The sequence below is a fragment of the Callorhinchus milii genome, unplaced genomic scaffold (assembly GCF_018977255.1).
Source record: "Callorhinchus milii isolate IMCB2004 unplaced genomic scaffold, IMCB_Cmil_1.0 Scaffold1, whole genome shotgun sequence".
In the NCBI taxonomy this organism is placed as follows: Eukaryota; Metazoa; Chordata; class Chondrichthyes; order Chimaeriformes; family Callorhinchidae; genus Callorhinchus; species Callorhinchus milii.
Genome location: NW_024704742.1, coordinates 92,271,034 through 92,288,994, shown reverse-complemented (window position 1 = coordinate 92,288,994; position 17,961 = coordinate 92,271,034). Strand labels below are relative to the sequence as shown.

The 17,961-nt window shown below is 37.9% G+C and overlaps 1 protein-coding gene across 1 annotated transcript; it reads left to right on the top strand.

The window, feature by feature from the left end:
• The first annotated feature begins 12,229 nt into the window (after positions 1–12,229).
• On the top strand, positions 12,230–16,118 carry LOC103178059 (T-cell acute lymphocytic leukemia 2). The gene is made up of 2 exons (XM_007892554.2): positions 12,230–12,388; positions 14,330–16,118. Exon 2 carries the CDS (start codon positions 14,344–14,346, stop codon positions 14,674–14,676), a length of 333 nt encoding a protein of 110 aa, XP_007890745.2. The 5' UTR covers positions 12,230–12,388; positions 14,330–14,343; the 3' UTR covers positions 14,677–16,118.
• The last annotated feature ends 1,843 nt before the right edge of the window (positions 16,119–17,961 follow it).

Genomic DNA, 17,961 nt, shown 5'->3' with positions numbered 1-17,961 from the left:
TAAAAATGTCAAGTGCTGGTTTCACTTCTTGTGCACAATGTACAGGAAAGCTGGAAACCACTCTTGCAGGTCCACAGGACTTCCGCATTACAAGTAGAATTGCACAATAATGAGGTACTTTATAACTGGGGTGTCCTGCGTTCAGATGTGAAGCATTTGTGACCTGATATCTCTAATGTTAAAAGAATATTAGTGTTGGGTTTGATTTCCTTTGCTGAGTTCCTCTTTGAGTTTTTTCCTCTCTCAGTGCCACCTCTCATCACTTTCTCTATTACACTCTCTCTCTGTACTATACTTCCTCAAACTATCTATGTGTCTTATACTGGTGGCCATTTCTTTTCAAGATTTGGCCCACGGCTGCATGTTTGACACCCCCGCTCTTAAGCGTGGTGATGATAGCCATTCTTGGATCCAGTGATGTTACCTGGAGAGGATGCAAAGTTGGCTTATGTCAAAATGAGGGGATGTGGGGGGGATGGGAATGATACGGTTTTGAATAGAGAATGGAAGGGAGAGACATTATAATAGAAATTTACAAATGACTTTAGCAACAGGTGCCAGCCAATTACGACTAAAACGACTATCCCATTATGCCTAGTATTATGTATGACTTACCTCTCAGAATTGTTCTTTCCTAATTTCCTGCATATCCTTTACAGTAGATGTTATTACAGTACTGTTATTTCTATTTCCAAGCACATAGGAATTTGTTAATCATTGTAGAATAAAAACTAACTTCATTAATATAAAAACTAAAACCTACTAATATTGTATAATGGTTCACTCTATTTTGAAGTTACATTTGTGATAGATGAACAATGGAAATTGAACTAGCAATCTTTATTTCAGAATTTTAAAACATTATGGTGTCCTGACCAGCAATCCCCCAAATAAAATTGATCATTCACCCCATGGCTGTTTGTGGGACATTGTTGTGTGCTGTCTCAATGCATTGGAAAATAAAAATGGTGAATATTCTAAATGGACTGATCAATATAGACTGGTCCAACTGGCGGCCTGCGGGCCGATTTCCCTCCCTTCCTCCCTTCATTTCACCTGGCTCACCCACTCCCTCCATAACTCTTAAATGTTATATTACGTTTCTGGAAGGGAAACGCAAAAATATTGCCATGCAGCCTGCAGACATTTTGCAAATAGGGCATCTGGCTCACAACAGCGAAAAGGTTGGACCACTCTGCATCCTACAGACACAGCACAATAAAAGAATGAGAAGGCTTTGATTATTACATTATGCAGAGATATTAGCTGTCTATTATAAAGTAATGATCATGAGCTCTGTTTACTGATTGATGGAAAATTAGAGGGCATGAAAAATCGCATGGGAATGAACTGATAGAAAATTAGTTGGAAAGCAATGAAATGGAAAAGCACATGGGAATTGAGCAAGGCTTTATTTGATAATTAAATAATGTATTACACGATTACAAATGGCTTAACTCTAGAGGTTCCACCAAATTTGGAATGGACTTGTAAAACATTTCAGATTTAATTGTCCTATTAAATGTTGATGGATCTCATTCCACAATAATTCCCTGGGGTAGTGCCTCATACTGAAACAAAGAATATTGTTTCAAAGGAAGTTAAACTGCAGATAGTTTAATAACTAGCGTGCACTTCTGCAGAAGTGAAGAACTTAATATAATAATCCTTGCATTTGAATATAGCGCTTTATCACGTCATCAAGATGTCTCAAAGTATTTCACATAATATACTATAAAGTGGTGTAACCGTGTGCATCTTGTAGGCGAACCTGTTAAAATCTTGCAAGGTAAAGGATTCTATAATCAAGTAGCTTCTGTATCGATCTTAATTTACAGCTACAGAGCCAGCCCTGAAATTTCCAAATTTTCCTTTAATTAAAAAATGTTTAGACTGCATTTTGTTACCCTAGAGCAATGTACTGTTTATATTCACAATGTCTGTCAAGATAAGACTGATGTTTCAGTGCACATTCACATCACTTTTTTAATAGTTTAATAAGATCTTAACGTCTACCTGAAGAGACAGACAAGTTTAATGTTTAATCCAAAGGAAGGCACCTCCAACAATGCAGCACACCCTTAGCATTGTATTAAATTGTCAGCGTAGACTGTATGAGTAGGTCTTGAATCATCTAAATTGGAGGTAAGAGTGCGACCAACAGTATGACACAGTAACTTATTGTGTGACGTTCTTTAATATGTCTTGATGTAATAAAGTACTGTTATTGACCTTATTATTAAATGTTGATAACATTTTATTTACAACTCAGATAATCAGGAGCAACTAATGGCCTTTGTAATATTTTCCACATTTTCTTCTGACAAAACTGTCTAAATTACTTACTGTGCCTATTTGCTCTGTGGCACATTGGTGGATTTCCACTGGGTCTTTTGTTTACGCATTTACATTTAGAGATGAATATTAATCTGCCAACACAAAAGAACACATTGACTGATGTACAGAATGCATTTTTTTGCATGAGTGCACATCAAAGAAAATCAAATTCAGCAAAATATTTTTAATTAGGACAAAGATCCTGTGTACATTTAACTCAAATAGTTAAACTCATGACTGAGACAGAGTTAAGTTATCATGATAGTCTTTGCTCAGTTTGTTCCAAAATGTCAAATATTAACTAAAAGTACAAAAATATATTCTTTAAAAGGTATTATAAAAATTAGATTTTGTGTAACAAAATGATTAAAAGACCAAGTTAAATCAATTTTGATTAGTATTAACTGTTGAGATTAATTTGGATCGAGAATTGGAAGTCAGAATTTACACATGGTTTTAGCTCAAAACTACATGGTGTTAAAATTTAATATCATGCAAAAAGGTTGGAAAATTCTTAAATCCAGTCAACATTTTTAAGGTTTTCCAGTTTTTTGTTGGAGCTGCAGAAAATTGGCTGCTGAATTAAGATTGAATTTAAGAATTTTTCACAGTTCTGCACAATCTCAAATCTTTAAATCCATTTTGAGCTTCAGATTAAACCAAGTGCTACTGAACAATTTCCATGTGTCAGAGAAGAGTCAGACAGGGAAATAAGACAATTTGATCCACTGGAGTGTACCCCATTAGAAAAAAAATGATCACTAAATAAAAATTGTGATTGAAATTGTACAGGGTGTTCACAAAGTCGTGTTACCCCTATGTCTTTTTTTTGCAGTGCATTGACCAACAACTGAAACACGTGGATGATGATCATTGTATTTGCAAGTACTCAATTGTATTCAGTACAAGTGTTTAACTGTATTTAGACGTCCAGAGGATCGGTGTGTGTGAGCGCCATCATTTTAATGGCAGATAATGATTTGTCCCAATGGTCAGTGCAACATGTTCCATAACATGGACTGAGTGACCAGAAAGTTACTGGTGTTAGACATTGTTACACTCCACTCATCTGCAACAGAAAATACAAATGCATTGTAAGAAAAAAACAAGGTGGGGTGAAGGGTAACATGACTTTGTGAATATCCTGTACACAATTCACAGATAACATCTATATCTACCAAGCCCTACATTTTTACGGAAGTCAAATGCATCACACTCGTAACCTTGAGACCAACCAGAGAAATGAACATCTTAATGAGAGGCCAGAAAAATTACAACAATGGTTCCTCCCGACAGATATCATAAATGCAAGGAAGCTTAACTGCAACAGAGAACAACTACTGTACTCATCAGAGATAAAACTTGTTTCTGACCGCATTGGCTGTAGCTGAACTGCTCATAACCATCTCATGGAAGAGTGATTTAATTCCACAACAACAACAGCAAATTATACTTGTATAGCGCCCTGCACGTCGGAAAGGCTAGCCTGCAAAGACCTTTCCTGACCATTAAAGAAGGCAGAGGCTCTGAGAGGAAATACTGCGGTCAGCAAGTTTAAAACAATTATCCAATTGCATTTTAACCCAATACTATGGAAACCAACAACATAAACAGAGAGGTTTCTGAAGTACCCAAGACCTGGAGTCATTATATAACTACAGCAATGGCTTTATTCTACAGACCTTGTAATTTTTATAATTTAACTCATATATGTGTACAGATATAGTTAAACACACACACCACAATGACAGAACAGGCTTACATAATGACTACTAGATATTCACTTGAATATATATCTTTAAATCCAAAGTTCAGAACACTGAACAAGGATCAGTAATCCCTGCTCTACATAGTTTGCTATGTACATATAAGAGGCAGGTGCTCTAGGTCGCTTTCAAAGCTGCTTAAAACACAATACCAATAGGGAAGTACTTTGCATATGTTTCTAAGTCATTACCATGGCCTTTATGTTATGTTGGAGTGACTCAAATTGTAAACCACAGACTAGGAAGACCAGAACTGCAATGCTCATTGACCATAACTAGCTTAAGTGGCAAATGTGACACTTTTAAAGTGAAAGTTTCTGTAAAGTTAAGTATCTATCCCTTTGCAACAAGAGAATTTGGGTCTGTAACTGTTTAAGTGCTGAATTCCTTTTTAACAGTTATGGTGCAGTCATTGCTTTCGCTCGTATTGAATCTTTTAGAGGGAACCGATTAAATGTGGCAGCTAACCACATTTTGTCATTGTATGTATGGCCTAGTGCTGCACTGGATGCCCTGTGCTTCCGTTTCAGCCAGATCAAATAGGACGCTAGAATTAGTTTTAGCTTCCCTGGGTGAGAAAGGGGAATATAAGCCAGGCTCTTTATAAATATCCAGAGATCCCTGCTGAAAAGTGCACGTGTGTGAATGTTGGTGAGGACACAATCAGACTTGACTGTAATGCCTCTCGGAATCCATTACCTGCTCAGACTTACTGACAAGGCTCTCAACATGAACAATGGCACCTTGGGTGAGATCCAGGAGGACTCCCAGGACAAGGGAATAAGTTATCAAATACTTTCAGGAAGGCAGGGAGGGGAGATATTTGACGGAGGAAATAAAAAGAAAAAAACTATTGTTGCAGATTTTTAAAAATGTTTCCACAGATCACTGATTGGTGTACAGTGCGGTCAGTGTACAGTGTTATACATACAATGCGATTGGTGTAGAGTATGAAGCAGTGGGTAAGCATGTACTCTTTTGAGGCCTTAACCTCGTGACTGAAACTACAGGATTGAAGTTGAAGAAATGGAAACACTGGAGAAAGATTAAAATGCATTTTAAAAAATTGCATGATTGACCTATCTCAGGTGCACAGTTGCTTTATTAAAGTATATATTTCATTAAAATTATTCTCCTCATGCCTGTTGTAAGGATGTCAGTGCAGTGCAATATTTTGTTAGTTGGGAGGCAGGAGTTTTGGCTGTAAATATGCAGTGACTGGACTTTATAGTAAATCCTGTGAAGCATTTTGAGATGTTTGATGTGACATGATAAGGTGATATATCAAATGCAAGGATTATAAGAGCCTAGAGGAGATTCTGATGTCAGTCTTCTCTCTCTGCAGTGTCCTCTCAATGACACAAATTCACTGTGTGATGAATCAAGGCTCCAAGCTCTGTCCTGTTACTCCAATAAGCACCAATGGCCCATCGTGAAGGGTCACATTAGCAATTGGAATGAACTGAAAATACTGGTCATGTTATAATTTCTCATAACTGTATAGTTTCTTCTGAAGTGATCAAATGAGTACTGCTGTGCATATTTGGCTGCCGCATTTTGTCCACAAAATATAGTCAATTCACTTTACAGTATATCCTGTGAAGCGCTTTGAGACGTCTCGAAGGCACTATATCAAATGCAAGCATTATTATTATTATTATTAAACATCCCAGTGTGTTTCTTCAGACCCACAAATAAAGGTGGCAGGTAACTTTGAGGTTCAATTCAATATCTGAAAAGCGCCCACCCTACAAACACTACAGAAACCACTTTTATACTTTTCCAATTAATTTTGAAATTATTTGCATCATGAAAAGCCAAACGACTGCGAAATATCTTAAACTCTCTAGGGATTTAGGACCAAATAAACAGCTGGTTTATAAAGTTTCCTTGAAAAACATGTGAGGGAAAGGTAGATTATAAGGTAGTTTTATTCTAAGCACAGTGAAATATTCATAGTCATGTTGGCTTGAAAGGAAAGCAGTTCATTGAATTACAGATACAGTTACTTTTTAAAAGAAGGCTCCATTTAAATTGGATAGAATTTCCCCCTGGGTCTCTATTTACTAAATTACCATAACATTTCAGACTGCAGAATTGGGCAAATCATTCAATTCAGTTTTAACTTTAAAGCCCATTTTTTGTAGTTTCTTTGAAGAACTTACAGAAATCCGACTTCAAAATTAACGATCGTATTTAAAAATCTGACAATTTCTGGACACTCTAAAATGCTACTTTAATGGAATAAATACAACAACAACTTGCATTTATATAGTGGCCTTCAAGTGGCATAGTGGCTCGGAGAGCTTGATATAGACCGAGGTGGAATTTTTACCCATCTAGTGCTAGCCCAGCTCAGTTAGTAGCTTCTCGGTCTGAGTCAGAAGGTTTTGGGTTCAAGCCCCACGTTGGGACTTTGAACTCACACAGTCTTGGCTGACATTCCAGTGCAGTGGTGGGGGAGTGCTACATTATCAGAGATGCCATCCCGTGGATGAGGTGCAACGCTGAGATCCTATCTACCTATTCATGTGGACATTAAAGATCCTGTGGCACTATTCAAAAAGAGAAGGGAGATTCTCCCAGTGGCCTAGCCAACAATCCCCCAAAGGCAGTGGCCATTCACTCAACGGCTGTTTGTGGGAAATTGCTATGCACTTGAGCTGCCATGTTCACCTACAAATACACAGTCACTCCACTTTATTATTATTATTATTATTATTTACAGTAAATCCTGTGGTGTTTTGAAATGGCTCGATGATGTGATAAGGCACTGTATCAAATGCAATAATTATTTATTATATGTTTATAGACCTCTGCTACAGATAGACATAAAGATGGGGAAGGATTACAATTTTCATATTACGGTGCTGAAGACATTCTGCAGCTATGTATCCCACAATAAACCTGCCCTAGACTAGTCCGTCCAACCTGCACACGTGCATTTGTACTGTATATTCTGCAAACTCATAGAGAAGGTTTTACATTAGGAAAAAAAATTGTCATTCTATGCTGCCTACTTAATGTCATTTCTGAGTCTGGGTTTTGTCGAAAAGTGTCTGTGTTTTATGCCCATAATCTACATTTCTAAATGTAAGTATTAATATACTGTCTTAAAAGCCACCACCCAATCATCAGCAAAGTGACTGAAGGAGTCGTCAGTAGTGCCATCAAGAAGCACTTATTAGCTGATGACCTGCTCACAGATGCTCAGTTCAGGTTCTGTCAGAACTATTCAACACCAGATCTCATCACATCCCTCATCACCCAGACATGGGTGCAGGAACCCAACACCACAGCAGTGGAGAAAGTAACTGCCCTCGACATCCAAGCAATGTGTGACCAAATCTGGCACCATGGAGTATTAGGTCAATGGAACTCAGAGATAAAAGCTTCAGTGGCTGGTTCATACCTTTCACACAGTAAAATATGTTGTTGATTGTTGGAGGACAATCATCATATCCCCAGCACATCGTTGCAGGAGTTCCTCAGTCAGTGTCCTTGGAACAACCATCTTCAGTTAACATAGGGAGCACAGCAATAGGAATATTAGACCATGGCTGATCTGTACCTTAACTCCATTTACCCGCCTTTGTCCATATCCTTTGATACTGTTACCTAACAAAAATATATCCAAAAATGTATCCACCTGAATCTTGAAATTTCAATTGATCCAGCAATATTGTATTAAATGACACCCCTTTACCATAAAGTCAGGAGTGGGATTGTTCACCAAACAGTTTTCAGCTCCTTCCCCAACACCTCCAGCCGGTCTGCAGCAAGGCAAGGATAACATTCATCCTGTACCCTATCTTATAACCCATTCGAAAAACCAGCCTGTTTGACCATCCTTTTTGGCACCTCCCTCTTACTACCATGTTTGGATTTCACCACTTTCTCTGTGAAGTAACTTGAGACATTATCCTATGTGAAAGGCATTATATGAATTCTAGTTCTTAATAACAAATTGTATGTTGTCATAAATATGACAGAGCAGCATGTCGCGCACTTGATATTCGAGTAGTTAGCTCCAGTGGATGACCAAACCTATCAAAGACTTCACACGACTCACTCCATCTCTTGGAGAAAAGATCTGTACAGATACTTCCACATTATAATAATAATAATAATAATCCTTGCATTTGATATAGCGCTTTTCACGTCGGGAGGACGTCCCAAAGCGCTTCACAGAACACACTGTAAAGTGAATTGACTGTATATTTGTGGAGGGATTATTATTAGATGTGTGGAGTAAGGAAACTTGCCCAAGGTTTCGCCCTGACCTGCCTGGAATTGAACTCAGGTCTCTCGCTTGCAAAGCGAGTGCTCTCACCACTGAGCTACAGGACTCCGAACCGTACATAATGAAGCAAATCAGAATGTTCATCCATCTCATTGATATCTTATAATTAATAATGAAATTAATTATTGTCCATCAATCCATGTCTGTTATCCGCAAACACGGGGTCAACTTACACATGCAATCAGATGACACCCACATATACTTCCCCTCCTCCGGCTGCGACTCCAGGTTCACTGATATTCTGTTAGCTTGTCTGACATCAAGGCTGATGTGAGCGCAAACTTCCTGCAGTTGAATGTTGACAAGCCAGAGACCATACTCCTTGGATCCCGTCAACGTTTTCACTCCTGCAATTCTGACCTTCTCAACTTCTCTGGCATATCCCTTAGATTTGCTGAACCTGTACATAACCCAGGCGTCAGGTTCGATCTCCAGCTTTCCTTCCTACCCGTATCCCATCTCTGACCAGGACAGCTTTCCTCCACCAATAGCTGTCTCTGACGCAGTCAAAACCGTCATTCAAGCTTTCATCATCCCTCGCCTCAATTATTCCAAAGCCTTCCTCCCCAATCTCCTCAGCTCTCCTATCCACAAAATCCAGTATGCCCGTTTGCTCACCCGCACTAAACTCTGTAGCCCCATCACAGCAGTCCTTGCCAGGTTCCACTAGCTCCCTTTCACAGAACGGATAGATTTCAAGATCCTCAAACTTGTTTATAAACCCTCTCATTCCCTGGCATCTTCCTACCTTATCCCTCAACCCCTCTGCTTCACCATCAGCATCCGTGTATTCAGCTACTTTGCCCCGAAACTTTGGAACTCTGCCTGATTCCCTCTGCTTTGCTTCCTCCTGCCCCATTTTCAGATCATGCCTGAAGACCTTCTTCTACAACTGTGCCTATGCTCACCTTCCCCAGCTCAGCTTTAGGCTCCACCACTGTTAAGCACCCCAAGACTCTAACCTGTTTGAAGAGTGTTACATAAATGCAAGCTGTTGTTATAATAATTAATGATTGTGCTGCACCACTATTTAAGCCAACCAGAGTCAAGAATCCCCCAACCCTAGCCCCAAACCACAGACATCATACTACAGATATTGTTCTCTTCACACGCCTCTGTTACCTAGCAGTAAGTAGGAACTCTATTGTTATTTGATTGGCGGATTGCTTTTCTGGGGGTAATAATTCCTTCAAAAAAAAATAAAGGAATAATAATAATTTGGTTACTCAATCCATGAATGTTTGTGGGACACTGCTCTGCGTAATTGGCTGTCGCATTTTGCCCACAAGATATACAGTCGATTCACTTTACAGTATATTCTGTGAAGCTCTTTGAGATGCCTCGAAGATTTGATAAGGCGCTATATCAAATGCAAGGATTATTATATTATTTATCAACACCAGATTCAGTCCAATTCCTTCCTACAACACAGAATTCTGCTACTTTGCAGCATTACCCAATGGTCATTAATCTTTTTTATATCACCTGCATTGTTTCAGATCATAACCAGGATTGAGTGATCAGCTTCATTGTTTGCTTGCAATCAATTTTTCAAAGAGATCACTGTCTTTCTGTGAGACTGTGTGGACAAATTGAAGTGAATAGGAATGATTGCATGGTACCCAGCTTGTCAGCTCTTGCCGATTCTCCAAATGAAGTAAAGAGAGCAAGGGGAAAAATAAGATTCCTGCATCCAGCAAGGATTTTTTCTTTGAATTTTTAATTAAAAAAATTTTGACCTACATTGCGTTAAGAATTATTTGGGTGTAAAAAAACGATGAACTACTGAACCAAAACTTCTAAATCCAACTACAAAATAATAACATTAATTAATAAATGTAGTGCAAATCAAAACCCAAATGCAGTTTCAATCTTTTGTTCATTTTGTTTTTCAGCTCCACATTTACAGATGATGGAGGCTTGAACAGCGTCACATTATCGCTAGGAGTGGTGCCAAATTCATCTCGCCTCTGAGCTGTGAATACTGTTATGTGCATGTAAAAGCACTAAATCAATGTTGTATCTGTTTTAGAATGCAAAACAGTTAAAGTCTTGCAGTTGAACAGATAAACCTTCCACTATATCTTTTTACTGACTGCTTAACAATTAATCCTTGATTAATAATTGCAGCTTTCCTTATCATGTCCTTCCAGAGCCTGTAAAAGTCTTATCTGCAGTGGCCAGCTTACTGGAATGATCCCCTCTCCACTCTGAATGGAATATCAAAGGTCTTGTCTCACAATGGCTGCAAACTGCACAACTCCAAGTGTTTATGTGAAAAAAATAACTCGCATTCGTTCGTCTTACCGGTTATTTTCTCTGACGTTTAAAGTAATCGTATGTATTTTTTATATAAAGTGGCACTTTTCCCATTGTCAGCAAACAAATAAAGATAGTTTACTAATAATTAGTCATTTAAGACTCAATGGAGGCAATTCCTCAGAAAATGTAAACATTTGTCTAAGCTAATTTGCCCTCTGCAATGTGCTGGAAGGATTAATTAGAGTTTGAGCCCTCACACTGTGCCTTTAAACTAGATTTATTGTGAGAACCGACCTGCTGCCTGATTGAAGTCATTTACCTCTGAAACTTTAAAAGTAAAGTAAACTGAATGAGCCAAAATGATTCCTCTCAGCACTGTTGTGGCCGCTGAGTTGGTGTTAGACAATACAAACCATCAGAATGGAAAATACTGAGGAACGATGCAAGTTAGCCCTTTTAAGAATCCGATGACCCTTTAGATAATACTGAGCATCCAAACGTTCGTTTTCAGTCTCCTCAAGATTAATCCAGATGGATCAATTAAAGGCGATGCATACATGAAGCAGTTTTTGTAAATTTTAGATCCTACTAGAGTCCTGAAAGAGTGTCAGCCAGAATTGCAGGTGCAGTCCTTTGCAGGGCAGAGAGTGCAATGAATAGTAAGGATTTTTACTCAAACCCATTGGGGCAGTTTTGCAGACACATGATAATCCCTGTAATCGGATTATGTAAATTCATACTCCACAAAGTGAAACACCATAGCGAGTCTGTCACTTTGAAACAAAGCACTTGAGGGGAAAAAAATAATAACAGCATAAATTATAAACAATGTCAGTATACACAGAAAATGGAGGTGAATTTTGATTTATTATGTACACCTAAAACAAATTGCAACATATTTCTCCTTAACTCTGCCAGCACTGGTTTCTGCTTGTTCTGTTCTCATCAACTAAATAACATGTTAAGCGTATTAACTTACAGGTTAACATTTTCACTTTTGTGCAATGATTCTCATCCGCAGTGTATTATTTTATCAGAATGAAATCAAAAGCATGTTTTTCTATAACCATTCCATTATTTTCACTGCACATTATGAAGTCGATGCGCAAGAAGCTTGAAGCCTCACAAAATGCTCAGTCATTTCTATAGCCCCATTCGGGGGTTAAATTCCAGGACCATAAAATTAAATAAAAATAAAACAGACCCACAATACATGTTTAGTCTTCTAAATTTCTCTTCTCTGATGCTATAAATGTGGGAATATTTTAAATACATCGAAACACAGGATAATGTTATTCAAATAGCTTGTCCTCTTCTTTTAAAAATACTTCAAAAATATCACTCGCCTTTTCAGGCTAAATGACACACACTGAAGTAGATGTGATGAAAATGGGACACCGTGCTTTTTAATAGAAGGAACAAGATGTCAAAGAATGGGAAGGGTGCCTGAAGCATTGTACCAGGAGTCTCCAAGGAGACAGAAATAAATTCACTTGTAGCACAAAGTAGTGACACACGTCAAACAAAGGCACAGCCACACTATAAATGACAGGAACCCCCTCAAACCCATAGCACGAATCTGCAGAGGATCTGGGTATCTCGGTCTTAGCAGCTCACAAAAACCATACAGCTCACAGACTCGGACCTTTCAGTGGCTTCTCCTCCCTTCACGCATATTCCTGATACAAACCGTTGACGTCCCAGCACTTTCGTGAAACAGGTAAGGGATCATTTTGAATTCAGATGGTAATTTTGTTAATATCGACAAAATGCATTGCAAGTATAGGGTATAGGGTAGGAATGTGGACCCCATGAGTGTTCAGCATAAGTGTAAACGCAGTAATATCATACCTTACCAGATAGGTCCCTATAACTTGGTTTCTTCTCTTTTGTCTTGCCTATGGCCAAGATTTTTTTTAAGACAAAAAATGCCAATTTTTCTTGCTCTGGATTATTTATTTTTCGATTAAATAAGTAATCAAATGATGCAGTCAGGATAATTTTGGGTTAATTATCTTGTCGTACCATTAACTGTTTAAACTTACACCACCATTCTGTGGTCGGGACATTGTTATATTCAATCTTGATGTATTTGATGGTGACAGTATATGCAAGGTACAGCACACCACTGTATTTTCTGATCATTTTATTGCCGTAAAGATCTTATTGCAAGAATACTGATTTTTTTCCCATTATGAGACTCTCAGTTGTCTATTACATTGTGATGTTGCATCTCTGTTACCTTTAACTACCCACCGGCTCATCACCTGTGCGATCTACTCACCCTGAAATGCTTCCACAAATGAAGTCGTGGAGGGAATGAATTTGGTTCTGTTCATGATTGCACAAAACAACAATGCTTCAGGGAATGTATTAGAGATGCTGAGAATCACTTCCTGATGTCATGGCTGTCCCCTCAAACCAACAGTAACTTATCCAACACATTTCCTTATTCTAAGTGTAATTATTCCATGCTCCTGTATCATACATGTCTCAGACAGAGGAATAAATAATGGTTAGTGCACCAGATAATAATGATACTAATCCTTGCATTTGATATAGGGTCTTATCACATCATTAAGAGTCTCAAAACGCTTCACAGAAAACACTGTAAAGTGGATTGACTATTTTGTGGGCAAAACACGGCAGTTGCATATATACATTTCGCCCTCAATATATACAGTCAATTCACTTTAAGGTATATTCTGTGAAGCACTTTGAGACGTCTCAACAATGTGATAAGGATCTACATCAAATGTAAGGATTATTATTATAAGATTATTATTATAAATAAATAGATGTATAAATAGATACAGCCTCACATTCTGCAAGTGTCAAAGGTTGCCATCGCAAATACTTCTGTCATACAATTTTCAACTGGAATTTTCAACAATGACATTTTCTTTCAATGCACTGTCAGTTTTGGGATTGATTGAACATTTTCAATTTTTTTCATAAATAAATATTTATATATACAGCATTTTAGTTTTTTGAAAAAAAATAGATTGATTTTGTTGATTTTGAACATTATACAATCATAGACTCCGTCTTCAGAGACATCCATTAAATATAAGTGATATTTTTGAGCGGGGAGGGGGATATAAACATCAGATAAGTTATAATAGTTACAGTGGTTGATCTTACCAGACTCCCTACTAGAACAGAGGACAGAGATTAGCAAGCAAATCGTCACCTTCAGAAACCTTAAGCACCTGTAAACAGTTATCTCGGAATGTCTACAGTGATAAAGAGAATTGTAAAAAAAAGGCTCTTTAATAATTCAGCTAATATCTGTAAAATGTATTCTTACAGAGCAGATCTCTGTTGGGGAGTATTGTCCATTGATCAATAAACAAGATCACTAGGTTACAGTAAGCAAAACTAGTCATTTGTTAAAAAGCATTTTTTTACATATAAAATATAATAATATTATGACATAATATACAACAAAATGCATTCAAAAAAATACCACAATCCTTAATTATTACCATTGTTCCTTCTGCCACAAAATGCTGAAATGCTTCAGCAAACAAAAACTGGAAGCTGACTTAATCTGAAACACTAGATACCTGAGAAAAAGAGAGAATGGGTTGTAATCACATAATAGGTAAAGTCCTGAAATGACCTGAGCTTAGATTGTTCGTGTTTTGCCACATTACAGGGATACCACAGAAGATGACCAGAAAGGTCTTTACAAACACCAGAGAGAGGTGGAGGCAGCAGAACGTAAACAGCGCCTTTGCTGAGCTGAGAAAACTTGTCCCGACCCACCCTCCAGACAAGAAGCTGAGCAAAAACGAAATCCTTCGGTTGGCGATGAAATATATCGACTTTCTAGTCAAGCTGCTTAAAGATCAGGGCATAGACCAAGAGACAGCAGACTTCAGCAAATCTGGATCTTTCCCAGAAACTGTCGTCTGCAGTCCACAAGCGAGAGGACACCAGTGGGTGACAGCAATGCTCCATCGCCAGCTTCAGGCTGCAGTGGCTGTATCGAGGGGTCGGTGAGCCCCGGCAGCTCATTCGAGGAACATTCAGAATCAGCTGATAACACCGTGGCCCCAACCATCATATATCTCAATCAGTTTGCTTTGTTCAAAAACTTACACGTTTTATAGTTTGTGCCCTGGGTTAAACGTGAGCACGTGTCTCCGTACAGAGTCATACCCCTATGTGTGTATGTGTGTGTGTGTGGCTATTCCTCCGCTTAGTCTCTTTTACTGGCCCGAGTGAAACATTGAGTCGCCCTAACATTTTGATTTCTGCAAAGCTTTAGCGGAAAGAGCACAACATAGAGCATGGTTGGCAGTAAGCCCGACATCTTATTTCTGATGTGGGGCTGTGCTGCTTAGCAACATAGAAATCAACTACCCACAAGGAGGTCATTCGGCCCATCGAGTCCACACCGGCTCACGGAGCAATGAGATCAATCCAATCTCACTGCCCCACCTTATCCCCGTACCTTTATTACTCAGTGTAGAGATGCAGTTGAGAGCTGCATTTGCACACAATTAAGCAGAGGATAAAATTACTATTGAAAATTTTTCTGTCACTCAAAGAGGGCAACAGTTTACTATCTTAAACATTGTAGCCAGTGTTTTCTCATTACACCTGGACTCATTAAAACCACAGCTGATGGTATGATGGGAAGGTAAATCTTCTGAAACGATGAGATTGAAAAGGCCGAAGGGTCCTCTTCATCCCAACCGCTCATGTGACTATTTTTCTGGGCGACCGTTTCCACGTAACGTTGCACACTTTGAATTCCTATCTCTTGTGAAATAGGCACTGATATAGATTAGTAGGCAAAATAGTGCAAGAAATGTTTCTCTTATCCAACAGCCGTGGCCATCATTTCAGTTCAAAGCTATCAAAGTTCGTTACTAGAAACTAGCAGGGAATATCTAGATAGTTGTCCTGACTGAGGTCTGAGCTCCTCTAGGAGACTATAGTGAAGGTATCTTGGGAACTGGAGAATTTTCTACAACAGCTTGTAACAGTAGTATTTCATTCTGCATATGTGTGTGTGTAATGCATTCTGTGGTTACAATTATAATAATACCTGGATCTGTTAATCTTTACTATGCTGTAAGACGTGTAAAAAATATTTTACAATATTGTGTTTCAAAGGAAGGGTATTAATGTAAACTAAATGTATTTTTTAACGAACAGGTATAACTGCTAAATCCGACCTTGTCATATGGTATGTCGTGGAGAAAGTGAGACCGTGGTTTGTGTGCAAAGGCTTTACAGAGGCAGAGCTTCTGTTCCATAGAATTAGTATTTCACAATATGTGTGTGACCAACTGATCTGTGCTGGTGATCAAAATGAGTTACAGTTTGATTTAAACTTTGCAAGGTAAGACCAGAAGAATGATCTTACTGTATATGGACTTTGTTCTGTAAATATTCTGACCATTTGACAATACATTTTTGTTTGCATTTTTTTCTTAAACCTATATTAATTTTATTAAATTAACTTAAATTATACTGATATAATATTTTGGCAAAAAAACTTTATTGTGTTGAACTATCCAAAGAGTTTTAAAGTTATATTATTTGCCAGTGGTTCATTTTTATTTTAAACCAGATTTATTTAATAAAAGATGATTGTAGAATGATATGTGGGTGTTTTAAACCAACCCAGTTCTGAATTTAATGTATTTATTACTGAATGCTTTCAATCAATAATGCCAAAGCACCATGGTGTGAGGTGCTTGGAACTAAATCTGTTATCTAGCAATATAATATTTTGCTACAATATGCACAGTTATTTGTAACCGTATAATAATAAATGTTGTAAATGAATAAAGAAAAACAAGTCAAAGATGTCTGATTTAGTTCCAACATTTTTTTTAAAGAGCTCAGAAATGCCACTCTGTGTGAAGGGCTATATAAATGCAAGTTTTTTTTAAAATCTTACTTTATTCTCTCCCCTTTTTATTTCCTCTTCATCCAATGCGTTAAAATTTGGCCACTCACTCCATGGCTGTTTGTGGAACATTGCTGTACGCAACTGGCTTTCGCGTTTCGCCCACAAAATACACAGTCAATCCACTTTACATTATATCCTGTGAAGAGCTTTGAGATATCTCAATGGAGTGATTATGCGCTTTATCAAATGCAAAGATTATTATTATTATTTTTATGTTGCCGCCTTTTCAATTTGAGTGAGTGGCAAGACAGACAGCCCTCTGCCAATGATACTCTGATTATTGAAATACACATCAGATCAGACCAGATATTCTTCAATTTTCCTTTGTTTCCTATAGTGAAACATCTCTTCTCCATTTGGCACCGTCAGCAGATTGCTGAGTTCAGAACCTCACAGCACAGGGGAAAGTATGAATGGAGAGGGGGAAGGGGTGAATAGAAATAAAAAAAAGCAGACATTTTTTACCAGACATTCCTATTGTTGCTGAATATATTATTTACACTTCTTCCTAATACGATTGCTGTTTTAGAGTTACATTATTTCTCAAAGTGAAAGATTGCACCATTTATTACAATTTTTTTAAAAATTCAATAACTTATTTCCCTCTAAACTAAAACCAAACAAAACCCTGTATTTTTGCACTATTACTGTAGCAATACAGTAAACCATTGGCACTATCAGCAGCAGTAAAGCGCTGCAAACTTTCTGCTCACCATGACACCCTGAAATACAGGGGGAAAAAACCCTAAATATAACACACATTTAGTGATACCACGTTGAATCTATCATGAAGTGTCATAAATCCCCTCCATTATTTATGGTTTCCTTGCAAACAAAGACACTGTATAAAACCGCCTTCTCAAAGACATGACACTCACTGAGGCACTATTTACACTGAATCTTTGAGATGTAATCAAGTCGAAGAAATCATCTTGGAAAAAAAACAGATAACAGTCGCATAGTTGAATAATTTCTGCATTGGCAATTTGTTGAGCATTTCAAGAAAACATTCCCAGAGGTTACGGATAGAAGTGAAATTATTAAGTGTTGCTGTGCATTCACGTACAATCAGCCTGCGCTGCAGTACAGTAGGACAGTGTTAGGGTACTCCTTTAAGAGTAAATTGATAATTAACAAAAGGGCCCATAAGCAGAAGGGCAGGAAGTACAAGAGGACACTGGGAGTGGGCCAAAGTGTGTGATTCAGAGTGGTGGACTTATAAGTGTTTGGATTGATAAATAAAGAAGCTTATTAACAAACCCTTTATTTGGATTGAGTTGTATCACAGACATAAGTTAGGGCATTTGCGATTCCCGACACATTGAGTAAGATAACTAAAGACTGAGTAGAACTGGGTT